The sequence below is a fragment of the Hordeum vulgare genome, chromosome 1H, assembly GCF_904849725.1.
Source record: "Hordeum vulgare subsp. vulgare chromosome 1H, MorexV3_pseudomolecules_assembly, whole genome shotgun sequence".
In the NCBI taxonomy this organism is placed as follows: Eukaryota; Viridiplantae; Streptophyta; class Magnoliopsida; order Poales; family Poaceae; genus Hordeum; species Hordeum vulgare.
Window position 1 is genome coordinate 408,418,677 of NC_058518.1, and position 12,305 is coordinate 408,430,981.

At 42.4% G+C, this 12,305-nt stretch overlaps 1 protein-coding gene and 2 non-coding genes across 8 annotated transcripts; all 3 read right to left on the reverse strand.

Moving 5' to 3' along the window:
- Positions 1 to 2,047: 2,047 nt before the first annotated feature.
- Positions 2,048 to 6,985, reverse strand: LOC123440930. 6 transcript variants are annotated; one of them, XM_045117484.1, is made up of 5 exons: positions 6,684 to 6,985; positions 6,399 to 6,593; positions 6,089 to 6,203; positions 4,301 to 4,409; positions 2,048 to 4,146 (listed from the first exon to the last, which is right to left on the reverse strand). In XM_045117484.1, exons 2-5 carry the CDS (start codon positions 6,426 to 6,428, stop codon positions 3,942 to 3,944), a joined length of 459 nt encoding a protein of 152 aa, XP_044973419.1. In that variant the 5' UTR covers positions 6,429 to 6,593; positions 6,684 to 6,985; the 3' UTR covers positions 2,048 to 3,941. The 6 variants fall into 6 exon arrangements, 4 of the variants coding, with proteins under 4 accessions (XP_044973419.1, XP_044973412.1, XP_044973427.1 ...); XM_045117492.1 differs by having other exon boundaries at positions 2,049 to 4,146; positions 6,110 to 6,203; XR_006630384.1 differs by having other exon boundaries at positions 2,049 to 4,146; positions 6,100 to 6,203.
- TRNAK-CUU lies at positions 5,662 to 5,734 on the reverse strand. Its single transcript has one exon. It is a non-coding gene; the product is annotated as a tRNA-Lys (tRNA).
- Positions 6,274 to 6,346, reverse strand: TRNAK-CUU. Its single transcript has one exon. It is a non-coding gene; the product is annotated as a tRNA-Lys (tRNA).
- Positions 6,986 to 12,305: the final 5,320 nt, after the last annotated feature.

Sequence of the window (12,305 nt, forward strand, 5' to 3'; positions counted from 1 at the left end):
TAGGCAGTGGATCGGTGATGGATGAGTGTGACGGATGTGATTCATCATGTAACAGCTATAACACGGAGAGATATGTAACTAGCTCCCGTTCATCAATCTAATGTAGGCATGTATTCCGTATGTAGTCATACGTGCTTAGGGAAAAGAACTTGCATGACATCTATTTCCATCCCTCCCGTGGCAGCGGGGTCCTATTGGAAACTACAGGATATTAAGGTTCTCCTTTTAATAAAGAACCGGACCAACGCATCAACACGCGGTGAATACGTGAACTCCTCATACTATGGTCATCTCCAGGAGTGGTTTCGGCTATTGTCACTCCGGGGTTGCCGGGTCATAACACATAGTAGGTGACTACAACTTGCAAGATAGGATCTAAAACACACATATATTGGCGACAACATAATAGGTTCAGATCTGAAATCATGGCACTCGGGCCCTAGTGACAAGCATTAAGCATAGCCAAGTAGTAGCAACATCAATCTAGAACATAGTGGATACTAGGGATCAATCCCCATCAAAAACTAACTCGATTACATGATACATCTCATCCAACTCATCACCGTCCAGCAAGCCTACGATGAGATTACTCATGAACGATGAAGAGCATCATGGAATTGTCGATGTAGAAAGGTTGATGATGACGATGGCGACGATTTCCCCTCTCCGGAGCCCGAAACGGACTCCAGATCAGCCCTCCAGATGAAGAACAGGATGTGGCGACGCCTCCGTATCGCAAAACGCGATGAAACCTTCTCTCTGATTTTTTTCCAGGCGAAACGGAAGATATAGAGCTGAGATTGGGGGCGGTGGTGCCAAGTGGGCCCCACAAGCCTGCACGGCGCGGCCATAGGGGGTGGCCGCGGCCTGTGGGCTTGTGGCCCACTGGCACGCCCCCTCACATGGATCTTTGCGCAGGTATTTTTCTTTTATTCCAGAAAAAATCTTTGTAAATTTTCACGACATTACGAGAACTTTTATTTCTGCACAAAAACAACACCATGGCAATTCTGCTGAAAACAGCGTCAGTACGGGTTAGTTCCATTCAAATCATGCAAATTAGAGTCCAAAACAAGGGCAAAAGAGTTCGGAAAAGTAGATACGACGGAGACGTATCAACTCCCCCAAGCTTAAAGCCTTGCTTGTCCTCAAGCAATTCAGTTGACAAACTAAAAGAGACAAAAGAAAAACTTTGACGAACTCGGTTTGATCTTGTTGTTACAACTATGTCTAACTCATATCCAGAGGTTTAGCAAGATCACAAGCAAACCACATAAGCAAATGACATCTAGATCTCACAGTAAACTCATATCAATGGCATAATCAACTAGCGAGCAAATAATAATAAGCCTCAAGTGTCAACACTTCAATCAAAACAACATGAAGCAGTACGGATAGATGGTATCTCGCTAGCTCTTTCTGAGACCGCAAAACATAAATGCAGAGGACCTTAAAAGACCAAGGGCTAACTAAACATTGTAATTCAAGGCAATGAAGATCCAGTCATAGTCACACTCAACACAGTTAAAAGCAAAGCATAAAAATGACAGAGGTGCTCTCTAATTGGTGCTTTTGTAAGAGGAGGATGACTCAACAGGAACATAAATAGACAGGCCCTTCGCAGAGGGAAGCATTGATTTGCAGAGGTGCCAGAGCTCAAGCTTTGAAAACAGAGATAATAATTTTGGGTGGCATGCTTTCATTGTCAACGCAGTGACTAAGAGTTCTCAACATCTTCCATGCTACACATGCTCTAGGAGGTTCCCAAACAGAAAAGTAAAGTTTTGACTCCCCCACCACCAATCAATCACACTCCACGGCTAGCCGAATCCTCGGGTACCGTCCAAACCAACATCAATCCTGGGGGAGTTTTGTTTGTAATTATCTTTTCGATTTGAGCATGGAACTGGGAATTCCAATTTGTCCATGAATATCAGTCAAGCTAAGAAACTTAGAAAAAATGTTAGGATAAAGAAACTAGTGATGAATAATAATAAGATCTTTGTTTGTACAATGAAGAAAACATCGTTCAACTATAGGATGGTACTAACTCTTTTATCTAGTTTTTTTCCTTTGCTCCATTTCAAAATTTACAACAAATATTTATGCATATATTTGTTTTCAGTCCTTTATAAAGCAGTTCACCAATGATTACCTCTCAAACTACGTGCATGGTCAAGATACAAAGAAGGTATTCATTCAATACCCATGGTACAATATTTAAGTCTTCCTCAATAGGACAAAGGTTTGGCGGGCAATCATCCAGAATCACTCGGCTAAAGTTGCAAGGACATTCAATGTCACTGAAGGCTCAATATTCGCCTTCAGATTCAACAATATTTCACATGAGATTCATATGTCTATTCACCGAAAATGATGCTACTTTCCAAAGGTTTTAGATGTTGCATGTGAACTTTGTGCTATTGAGCAATGTCGTAGCTAGCTATATGCATATATAATGTAATTGAGTGCTGAAGCTATCTGATGTTGTACTCTGATGTAATTCAGTTATGAAATCCTGGTTGCTGTAATATGGATAGGAAATATATGGTCTGTTTGATTTGAAATTTCATTTTGATTACTAAGTGGATTATCAGTAATAGGCCAATTAGCCTTCTTATGGGGGTTTTCTAATGCATACGGTTTCTGGGACAGCACCGTGGGCGATGACCTCAAACATCCCACACAGTTTCTAGAAAGTAAGCGTGTTGGATCAATGAACAATCACACAAGTCTTTCGCGTGACAAATATTTGCCTTTGGACACCTTGCCCAAACGTTTCCACATAAAAATTGTGCCCCGTGTGAGATGCTAAGAACATCTCACTCGGTTTGTCTCGTTTAATTTTTTGCGATGGCCCACCCGATTGCACATACGCTCTTTTTGCTCAATGTGTGTGATCGGAGGACCTATCGCCGACAGTTTCTGGGTCATGTGGGATGGACCCCCCTGTCGCACACACAGGCAAAGCAGCAATTTAAATCTCTATCGCAAAAAGGGGTAAAACCTTTTGTATAGGACACGTCTGCAGCACTGACCTTAGACGGTTGGTGGTATCATGGGGCTCAGTCATTCTCGTGTAAAGATCCAGGCAAGCATCGGGGGTCTCTAATTAAGTTGTGGAGATTGTCTTGGGCGATTTATACAAATTCGTCCCCAAAGGTTGCCAATTGTACGGGTTCGGTGACTGCCCCCAAGGGTTGCCAATTGTACGGGTTCGGTGAACGCCCTCAAGTATCCCTTAGTAGAATCATGACATCTTGTACTATGTGAGGGTGTGAGGAGAGTACACTAGCCCTAGTGGCATTTTGGGGAGCATTGTGTCTCCACACTTCTCTAATGGAGATTAGCAACCATAAGGGTGTGAACTTCAGGATATATCGCCGCATTCGCATGCCTTGATTATATCTTATGTGAGCCCTTTACTTGTGCACTTACTTTGTGATAGCTATAGTGCTTGTTGTTATATATCTTGCTACCACATTATTGTTTATCTTTCTTAACCTAAGTTGTCGGTGTAAGTAGTTGAGCCTAACATATTTATGTTTTGTACTCCCTCCGTTCCGAAATAGTTGTCGCTCGGAGTATTTTCGGACCAGGTGAAAACGTGTACAAATACCAAACTACCCCTGATTTAAAAATCCTGCTAGGATCGTCGTCTTCCTCCCGTCCACCACGCCCCTCCCGTCCGCCAGGCCCATCCCTCCGCCAGGTTCCTCCCCTTCGCCGGGCCCCTCTACCAGGATCCTCCCCTCTGTCAGGGTTCTCCAGTCCGCAGCACCCTCATCTCCCTCCGTCTTCCTCCGCTCCAATCGAGAGCCTCAGCTCCATCCCCGCCGGCCACAGCTCCTCCGTCGCCCCCGCCGACCACATCTCCCTCGCCGCCCCTCGCTGGCCGCCACAGCTTCAATCAAGAGCCTGAGATCTTTCTGGAATTGATCCTACAACTCCTCCGCTCCTCTCAAACATCCGTTGATTCGGTGCTTGCTTTGGCTCAAATTGACCCCCTGTAGCTCGCCACATGAGGAGGAGCCGTGTTGCTTGCCGCCGGTAGTATCCCTTCTGCCACTGGAGTGAAAATCCCACGAGATTGGATCAATTTGAACTTCCCTGCTGTGCTGGTCTGCTGTAGGTTGTGGTGCTCTGCTGCAGATTGGAGTAACAGTGTTATTCAGATAAGCAAATCAGCAAGGAATACTCTCACAAATCACAATATAATGTGTTCTGCAAATCCTGCTCTACTAAGCAAATCACACCCAGAAATCTGCTAACAAAATCAGCACATCAACAATGAGAGTACCTTTTGTTGTCAGTGTCAACAGTAGGTGATTCCTCTCTGCTGTGTTGATCAAGCAAGTTGATACTGTGAAAAAGACTCGAATAGGAGCAGCCACAAAGTGGACCAGGAGCTGCCACATTTGTGAAATTGACAAATCAGTAAAAGGAGTACTGTCAAAACAACAAGAACAACAGCAAGATCAACAAGGGCAAGATCAGTACTTAAAATGGAATAGTAGCAAGTAAGTTGTGGTGGTTCCTGTTTGCTGAGTACACTCGCAAAGAGTACAAACTGGAACAATAAGTTTAGCAGTCACAAACTGGAATAATAGGCAAGCAAATCAAGCAAGTTGATACTCTGTTCCTCTGGGCCTGTTGTCACTATTGTTTTTGGTGATACTCTCGAACAATAGGCAAGAAATTGACAAAGCAAGATAAACAGTAGGTGAGCTACCCCACTTTTCTCGCAAACATTGTAACGTACTCATGCTTGTAATTGTACTCTTGCAAACATTGTAATATATTGTACTCATGCTTGTAATCAGTTAAGTGCTGTCAAAAGCACTTTGCTGAATTAATATGCACATAAGTGCATAAAAAATTCAGTTAACTGCTGTCAAAAGCGTCAAGTAGGCTACAAGACAAAGCTGGTGGGTTCTCCGCTGGGAAGCACGTGGCGACAAAACAAGCCCCCTAGTATCACGACGCCTATTTTCTAGTCACAGATTAGGAAAAAAATGATAGTTTTTGGGACAAAATCGTAAAGTGGTAGTTTGTAGCCATGGTTCCATGAATTGTGGTGGATTTTGGTTAAATACTCAAAGAAGGGAAACTAAATAACTTGAGACTGGAGCACTCTATAAATACGAAATCCAATACAAATCTCTCGATCTCCAGTCAGGTAGTTCCTCGCCTCGATAACTATAGTCGAATAGAAACTCCAAGCTGAAATGATTTAGTTATCTAAATGAGGGAAGCTAAATAACTCAAGACTGATACACTCCATAGATACGAAATTCAGTACATGCTCCAGGCTGGAATGATTATAGTTATCCAAAGAAGGAAAACTAAATAACTCTCCATAGATCTGAATTTCAGTACATGTTCCAGGCTGAAATTATTATAGTTATGAGTTATCCAAAGAAGGAAAACTAAATAACTCGAGACTGATACACTCTATAGACCCGAAATTCAGAACATGGGTAAGGTAAAAGAAACTAAATAACTCAAGACTGACAGACTCTATAGAAACGAATTTCAGTACATGCTCAGGCCGAAATGACTAAAGTTATCCAAAGAAGGGAAACTAAATAACTCGAGACTGGTACACCCTATAGATCTGAAATTCAGTACATGGGTAAGAATAAAAACAAAAAAAGACAGCGCCCACCGTGGGGCTCGAACCCACGACCACAAGGTTAAGAGCCTTGCGCTCTACCAACTGAGCTAGACGGGCCTCACATGTTTCTCCTAATTTTAGAGTAAAATATATGGAGAGTAACTATAGTAAAATAATAATAAGAGAATGGTACTAGATAAATGTTGAAAATGGATTACTAACAAATACTCCCTCTGTAAACTAATATAAGAGTGTTAGATTACTAAAGTAATTTTTAAATGCTCTTATATTAGTTTACGGAGGAAGTAAAGAAAAACTTCCCAGGTATGTTAATGATGCATGCAACATAACTTATATGAAATGCAGTCACGAAATATAAAGTCGGTAGCAACTTGCAGAGCATCGGCAAGCATGAAAAGATTTAATTCAAACATGAACTCAACTAAGCAATGGTACGGGCAGTGAGCTCACATGGCTCGAACCTGCTCTCACCAGGGTCAGCCGTAGCACGCAAAATCTCTTGATCTCCAGTCAGGTGGTTCCTGACCCCGTTCACCATAGTTTCTGTCAGAAACTTCAGTCCTGACTGATGGTGGTCCCAGTTCTCCCAAAAAGTTAAAGAAAACAAATAAGCTGGTTGTAAAAAAAAAAGGATACTCCCACCGTGGGGCTCGAACCCACGACCACAAGGTTAAGAGCCTTGCGCTCTGCCAACTGAGCTAGACGGGCTTGGTGTTGGGCTAATTCAGTTAAATTTCTTAGTCCTTTTGAGAATCCCTACCTTGCTCGAATCGCCATCCATGGAAATCATACTCCAGATTCACGAGATCTCTGCGGGGATACAGACTTGCTGATGCGGATCCATCGGCCATGGTGTTTGAATCGAGAATCCTCCATGGCTGGCACTGGCAGCTCCCGCCCAGATCGGGTTGGATGGAATGGATCCTCCATGACGATGCCAGGCAAGCTCCGATTCCTGTCCAGAAAAGAGCAGATCAGGGCCGGAAAGCTGCGACAGAGACTCAGATTTGGCTTGATTCGAGGTCGCGGCTAACAAACCACTTACTCCGTACTCCGTACGCCAAGAATTTGCTTGTCCGCGGCCGCACGCAGGGCTCCAAGTCTTTGCCACTGGAGGTGCCGCGGACGGGACGGGAGGGGAGGCTTTGCCAATTGCCCGAGTGGATGGGAGGGAGAGAGCACGAGGCTCGAGCCCGCGCTTGCTGGACAAGCCGTAGGGGGGTAGCACCCGCGCTGCCGCCGGGCTTACTCCGATCGTGGAGGCACGCGACGGCGCTACACATGGATGGAACGGGAGGAACGCCGAAAGGACTGCGATGCAAACTATCCTATCCTATCCTGGCTTGGCACTATTTAGCACGTCGTGGACTCGTGGTGTAGTTGAGGGTTGATTACTGCTGCCTGCTCGTGCGTGACTCGGAAACAGGCGAGCAGAGTTGGCCAAACAGGCCGACCCGGCACAGCACACGGGACAGCCCAGCCCGTGCTAATCGTGCCTGGCACTATACGGCCCGCCGTGGCACGTTTAATAGCGGGGCTATGCCGTATCGGCCCGCATGCGCTACTTCTCAGCCCAGGCATGGCCTTGTTATTAAACGGGCTGGACTGTGACACGTTTAGCATGCCGGACCGCATGTTTTTTAGCATATTAGGCTGTACTTTAGGTCTATTTGACTATAATTTAGGCTATACATACGTAGACTTACGAATGAGTTTTACGTAAACTCCAGTTAGCAAATTCTGATTGGAAGTTAAGGAGATGAGAGGCCCACCCACCTAGAAATCAGGGGGAGAGATTGCTGTGAAGGAAAGTTACGTAAGGGTTTGTAAAAAAAATTACGTAGGTGTAGTATTATTGATACATATATTTATATATACTAGCAAATATGCACGTGCGTTGCAACGGCAGATAAAAAAAATTATGCGCTAATCAAATAAGTATGACTCAATACTCTGACATAAAAGTATCTCCTATTTTAACACGGTGGCTCACCATGTTGTCATTTATTTTTCTTTCCTCGATGATGATGGTTACGATGTTCACGTGATCACAATGCATTTAACGTGGTAAATACCAAGGCTATGAGCTTACCACTCCACACCCCACCTTTCATTATGTTGCGCAAGAAAATGTTTATAACTTTAAAAACAAATCTCATCGACCTTGAACTACTTCCAACGCCTAGACATATAAAGACTTCCATAATACTACTCAAATCCTAGACATAAAAGTTTATTGAATCGGTGAAAGGGTTTCTGAATCGACATTTTTCTGAAAAAAACTTGGATTTTTTCAAAAAAATACCGTACATTATTTTTTTACAAACATTTTTTGAATTGATGGACAATTTTTAACTCAGCAAACATTTTTTGAACATACGAGCTTTTTGATAACAAATTGAACTCAGATCGTTGGGTTGCACAACCGCATGTCCAACCATTGAGCCAAGGCTCTCTTTGCACTATAGGACATTGAGATCATTGTGAGAACCAAGCATCCCAAGTATGCATGCCAAATCCAGAAACATTATGATACAACTGCCTTAAAAATGATGGTTGGATCATGACGAGTGGCGTAGCCAGGGGTGGACATGGTGGTCCATGGACCACCCTGAATTCCCATCATAGCCAATATACATGGTAGAAAATTGATATTATATTTTTTACAATGCATAGAATTACATATTTTTTTATTATTGGACCACCCTAGCTCATCGAGCTGGCTACGCCACTGATCATGACAATGCCCTTTGTATTGACCTTGCCATGCGAGAGTGTAATTTTTCCATGTCCAATGCATACAACCTGAAATCTTCATCCATGGACACCACGGCAACCGCCCACTCGAAGTCATCATCTTCTTCCTCGTCCGAGGATGAATCGTCAAAAATCATCTCCCATAACTTGTTCATCCACACATTAGACCGTATAATCAATGGCGATTCTACTGGACAGGCATCAACAGGCTGAAGCCTGCCCACTAAAATTAAAATTCAGTTTACTCCAACCCATCTCAGGCTAGTTCCAGTCTATTTTAGTCCATATTCAGCCCTTGTACTGAAGTGTCCTTCAAATTCGTTCTAGATACGCCACTGCGTATAATGATCTTTTTGAACCGGGCTTCTCCCCTTTCCATTATATGCATAACGGAAATACATCGTTTTGCTCTGAAACCAGAAAGAAAGAGCGAAAGAGAGAGAAGCGAGCTTAGAGCAATGCTAGGAAACCCACCGCCCTGCTCCTGTCATCAGGAACACAAGGCTATGGGGCGAAAACCTAGCATCACCCAAAACCCACCAGAAGCTAAGGAGGATAAAGTATCACCCAGTACCGCTATCAGTTCTACCACAACAAGAACCAAGGGGCACCAGAACTTGGACAGACCACACACGGCCGATACAAAATTAAACATTGCAGAACCCACAAAAGGGGGGAGGAGGGAGCCAAACTTCTCTGCATCCTTCATCACCAGAACTTCACAGCCGAGCACATCACCATTTGTCCCAGTTGTCGTTCCCCTCATCCTGATCGCTGGGTTCTGGCATTGGAGGTCCACATAGCAGCAGCACTTGTGAAGCATTTGCTTTCAGCATCTCAGCACCTTTTTTCATCACCTCAGCCAGCTACGGTTTCTGCAATCCTGTCCAATATAATAGGAAAGCACAAGCTGTGAAAACAATTTCAAATGGATTATTGATCCATTTCCTTTCAAAGGTAGCACGGTTGCATGCCAGCCATATTGCCCAGCATATAGCAGCCAGCCCAATAGTATACATATCAGGATAAGAAGGCAAGAAAGAATTGATCCAAGAATAATATTGCCACATAGAATTAGGTACATACTCAGTACCCAACATCGAACCAACTGTCCTCCAGACAACTCTAGCAACAGGACAAAGAAACATTATATGTTGAGCAGATTCCATCTGATCACAGAAGGAACATGTGGGATCACCTTGCCAGTTTCCCTTTTTTAAATTGTCTCTCGTTAGGATAGCATCTTGGCACATCTGCCACATAAAAATTTGGATTTTCGAAGGTATCCTAGATCTCCAAATCCATTTATGATTTGATCCAGCCAAATTTCTTTCTAGCCAACGATACATAGACTTGGTAGTATACTCATGGGAACTATCGAATTTCCAATATATTTCATCATCTTTCACCCCGTCCAACTTACCCATAACATAATTTTTTAGCTCATCCCGTCTCATTTGCATATCACTGGTAAATCTTCTACGAAAAGAATTGCAAGGATTCATCGATTCTATTTTATTCACAGTATTATTTTGCTCAATGCAAATCTCAAAAAGATCAGGGAATTTATCTTTCATACTAAAGTTGTCACCCAGATCATCAGACCAAAGACTGGCAATATCACCCTTATTAACCCTGATTCCCCTCCCAGCCATATAATATTCCCTAACTTTCAAAAGTGCTTTCCAACAGGGGGGATCATTTGCTTTCTGTTTAACCAGCACAGCAGATGATTTTTGGAGATACTTAGCTCTCACTATGTCTTGCCACAGCCCCTTCTTTTTCTCTAATTTCCACCACCACTTTGTCAGCAAACTAATATTTTGTTTTCTCAGATCTTTAACACCAAGACCTCCTTTATTTTTAGATCTACATATTCCCCCCATTTTACCATACGGTAACCTCTTTTATTACCATTACGATGCCAGAAAAACTTCCTTCTGGGCTTATCCCATCTCTCCAGGGTAGATTTATTGATCAAAAACATAGACATATAATAAGAGGGGATATGTGAAAGTACAACATTAACTTTGATAAGTCTGCCCCCACTGGACAGTGTTTCACTGATCTAGGATTCCCCATGACTAACAAACTTATCATCCACAAACATCCAGTCACAGCTCTTGAGACCAGCATAGCTGATAGGGACTCCCAAGTATTTAATAGGAAAGCTACCAATCTCACAATTGAACATCTCAGAATATTTTCTCACAGTATCATCATCAGCCCCTACTGAGAAAATTTCACTTTTTAAGAAATTAATCTTCAAACCTGACATGATCTCAAAGAGATATAACATGAGTTTGATGTGTAATACTTTCCTAGGATTATCTTCGAAGCAAAGAATAGTATCATCTGCATATTGCAATATAGCAACCCCGTGTTCAACCAAATCAGATGCCAACCCTTTAAAAAGACCATTTTCTTGTGCATTAAGGACCATCTTGGTCAGGAAATCAGCAGCTAGGTTAAACAAAAAAGGGGAGAGGGGATCCCCCTGTCTCACACCTTTAGCACTTTGAAAATATTCCCCCACTTCATCATTCAGTTTCACACTAACTGTCCCTCCTACCAAAATGTTCTTAATCCAGCCAACCCATTTGGGATTAAAGTTTCTCTTAACATGGCATTCAAGCAAGAAGTTCCAATTGACTTTATCATAGGCCTTCTCAAAATCAAGTTTAAGGTCAATCCCAGGTTTCTTACGACTATAAGAATAGTGCAAAATTTCATGGAGAGACATATTCCCATCCATAATATCTCTACCTTTAATAAAGGCATTCTGGTGTCTACTGAACAAAGTATCAACAAAAGGTTCAAGCCCGATGGTAAGTACTTTAGTGATCAATTTATAAATGCATCTAAGCAAACAAATGGGTCTGAACTGCTGGATCTTATCAGCCCCAACCACTTTGGGCAACAAAGTAATAATCCCATAGTTGAGTCTCTCCACATCTAATTTATCGTTATAAAACCAGTCAAAAAGCGTTTTCACATCATTTTTAACCACACCCCAGCAGCTTTGAAAGAATTCAATTGGAATATTATCACGACCTGGAGCTTTATTATGTTTCATGGAAAATAAAGCATTCCTGATCTCTAGCTCAGAAAAAGGTCTAAGTAATATGAAATTGTCAATATCTCTTAATTTCTCCTGTTCTTTCCACATATTACTGTCAATCCCACACAAGTTCCCAGGAGCAGGGCCAAAAAGTTCCCTGTAGAAGTTTGTGGCATGTCTCAATAGATTCTTATTCCCTTCAATAACTATCCCATCACAACAAAGAGATACAATAGTGTTTCTTCTCCTCCTCCCATTTACCATCCTATGAAAATAACCAGTATTATTGTCCCCTTTCAATAACCAATTTTCATGAGATTTCTGTATCCAGGATATTTCCTCTTCCAACAAGAGATTATTCAATTCTACCTCAAGATCTACTTTCTTACTATATAATTCTGGTGATAAAGTATCAGTTTCTTGCAACATTTCCAAATGACCCAGTTCCTCTCTCAGCCATTTTCTTCTCAGCCTTGCTTTACCAAAGTTGTTTGAGATCCATCCTTTGAATTTTTTCTTAAACCTCTTCAGTTTGATATTAATGATATCAATAGGATTCTTAGAATGGACAGGTTGCATCCAAATTTGTGCCACCAAGGGTAAGAACTCAGGGTTCTGTAGCCAGTACAAGTCAAATTTAAAACCCCTAGTCTTAATAGGAATAGGAATGTTATCTTCAGTATTTAAAATCAGGGGGCAATGGTCTGAAATTTCCCTCACAATTTTCCTGACAAAAGTGAAAGGGAAAAGATGTTCCCAGGAACTAGACATAAGCACTCTATCCAGCTTCTCAAGTGTTGGAATATTCTGATTATTGGACCAGGTGTATTGGCCACCACTCATATCAAC

What these genes read in the sequence shown, in the direction of transcription:
- LOC123440930 (XM_045117471.1), bottom strand. Translation starts at nt 6,921, where the DNA reads ATGTGTAGCGCCGTCGCGTGCCTCCACGATCGGAGTAAGCCCGGCGGC. An exon ending in TGGATGGCGATTCGAGCAAG is followed by an intron (nt 4,410 to 6,398) that starts GTAGGGATTCTC and finishes CAAATGTGGCAG; the next exon opens with CTCCTGGTCCACTTTGTGGC. An exon ending in GTTGACACTGACAACAAAAG is followed by an intron (nt 4,147 to 4,300) that starts GTACTCTCATTG and finishes TCCAATCTGCAG; the next exon opens with CAGAGCACCACAACCTACAG.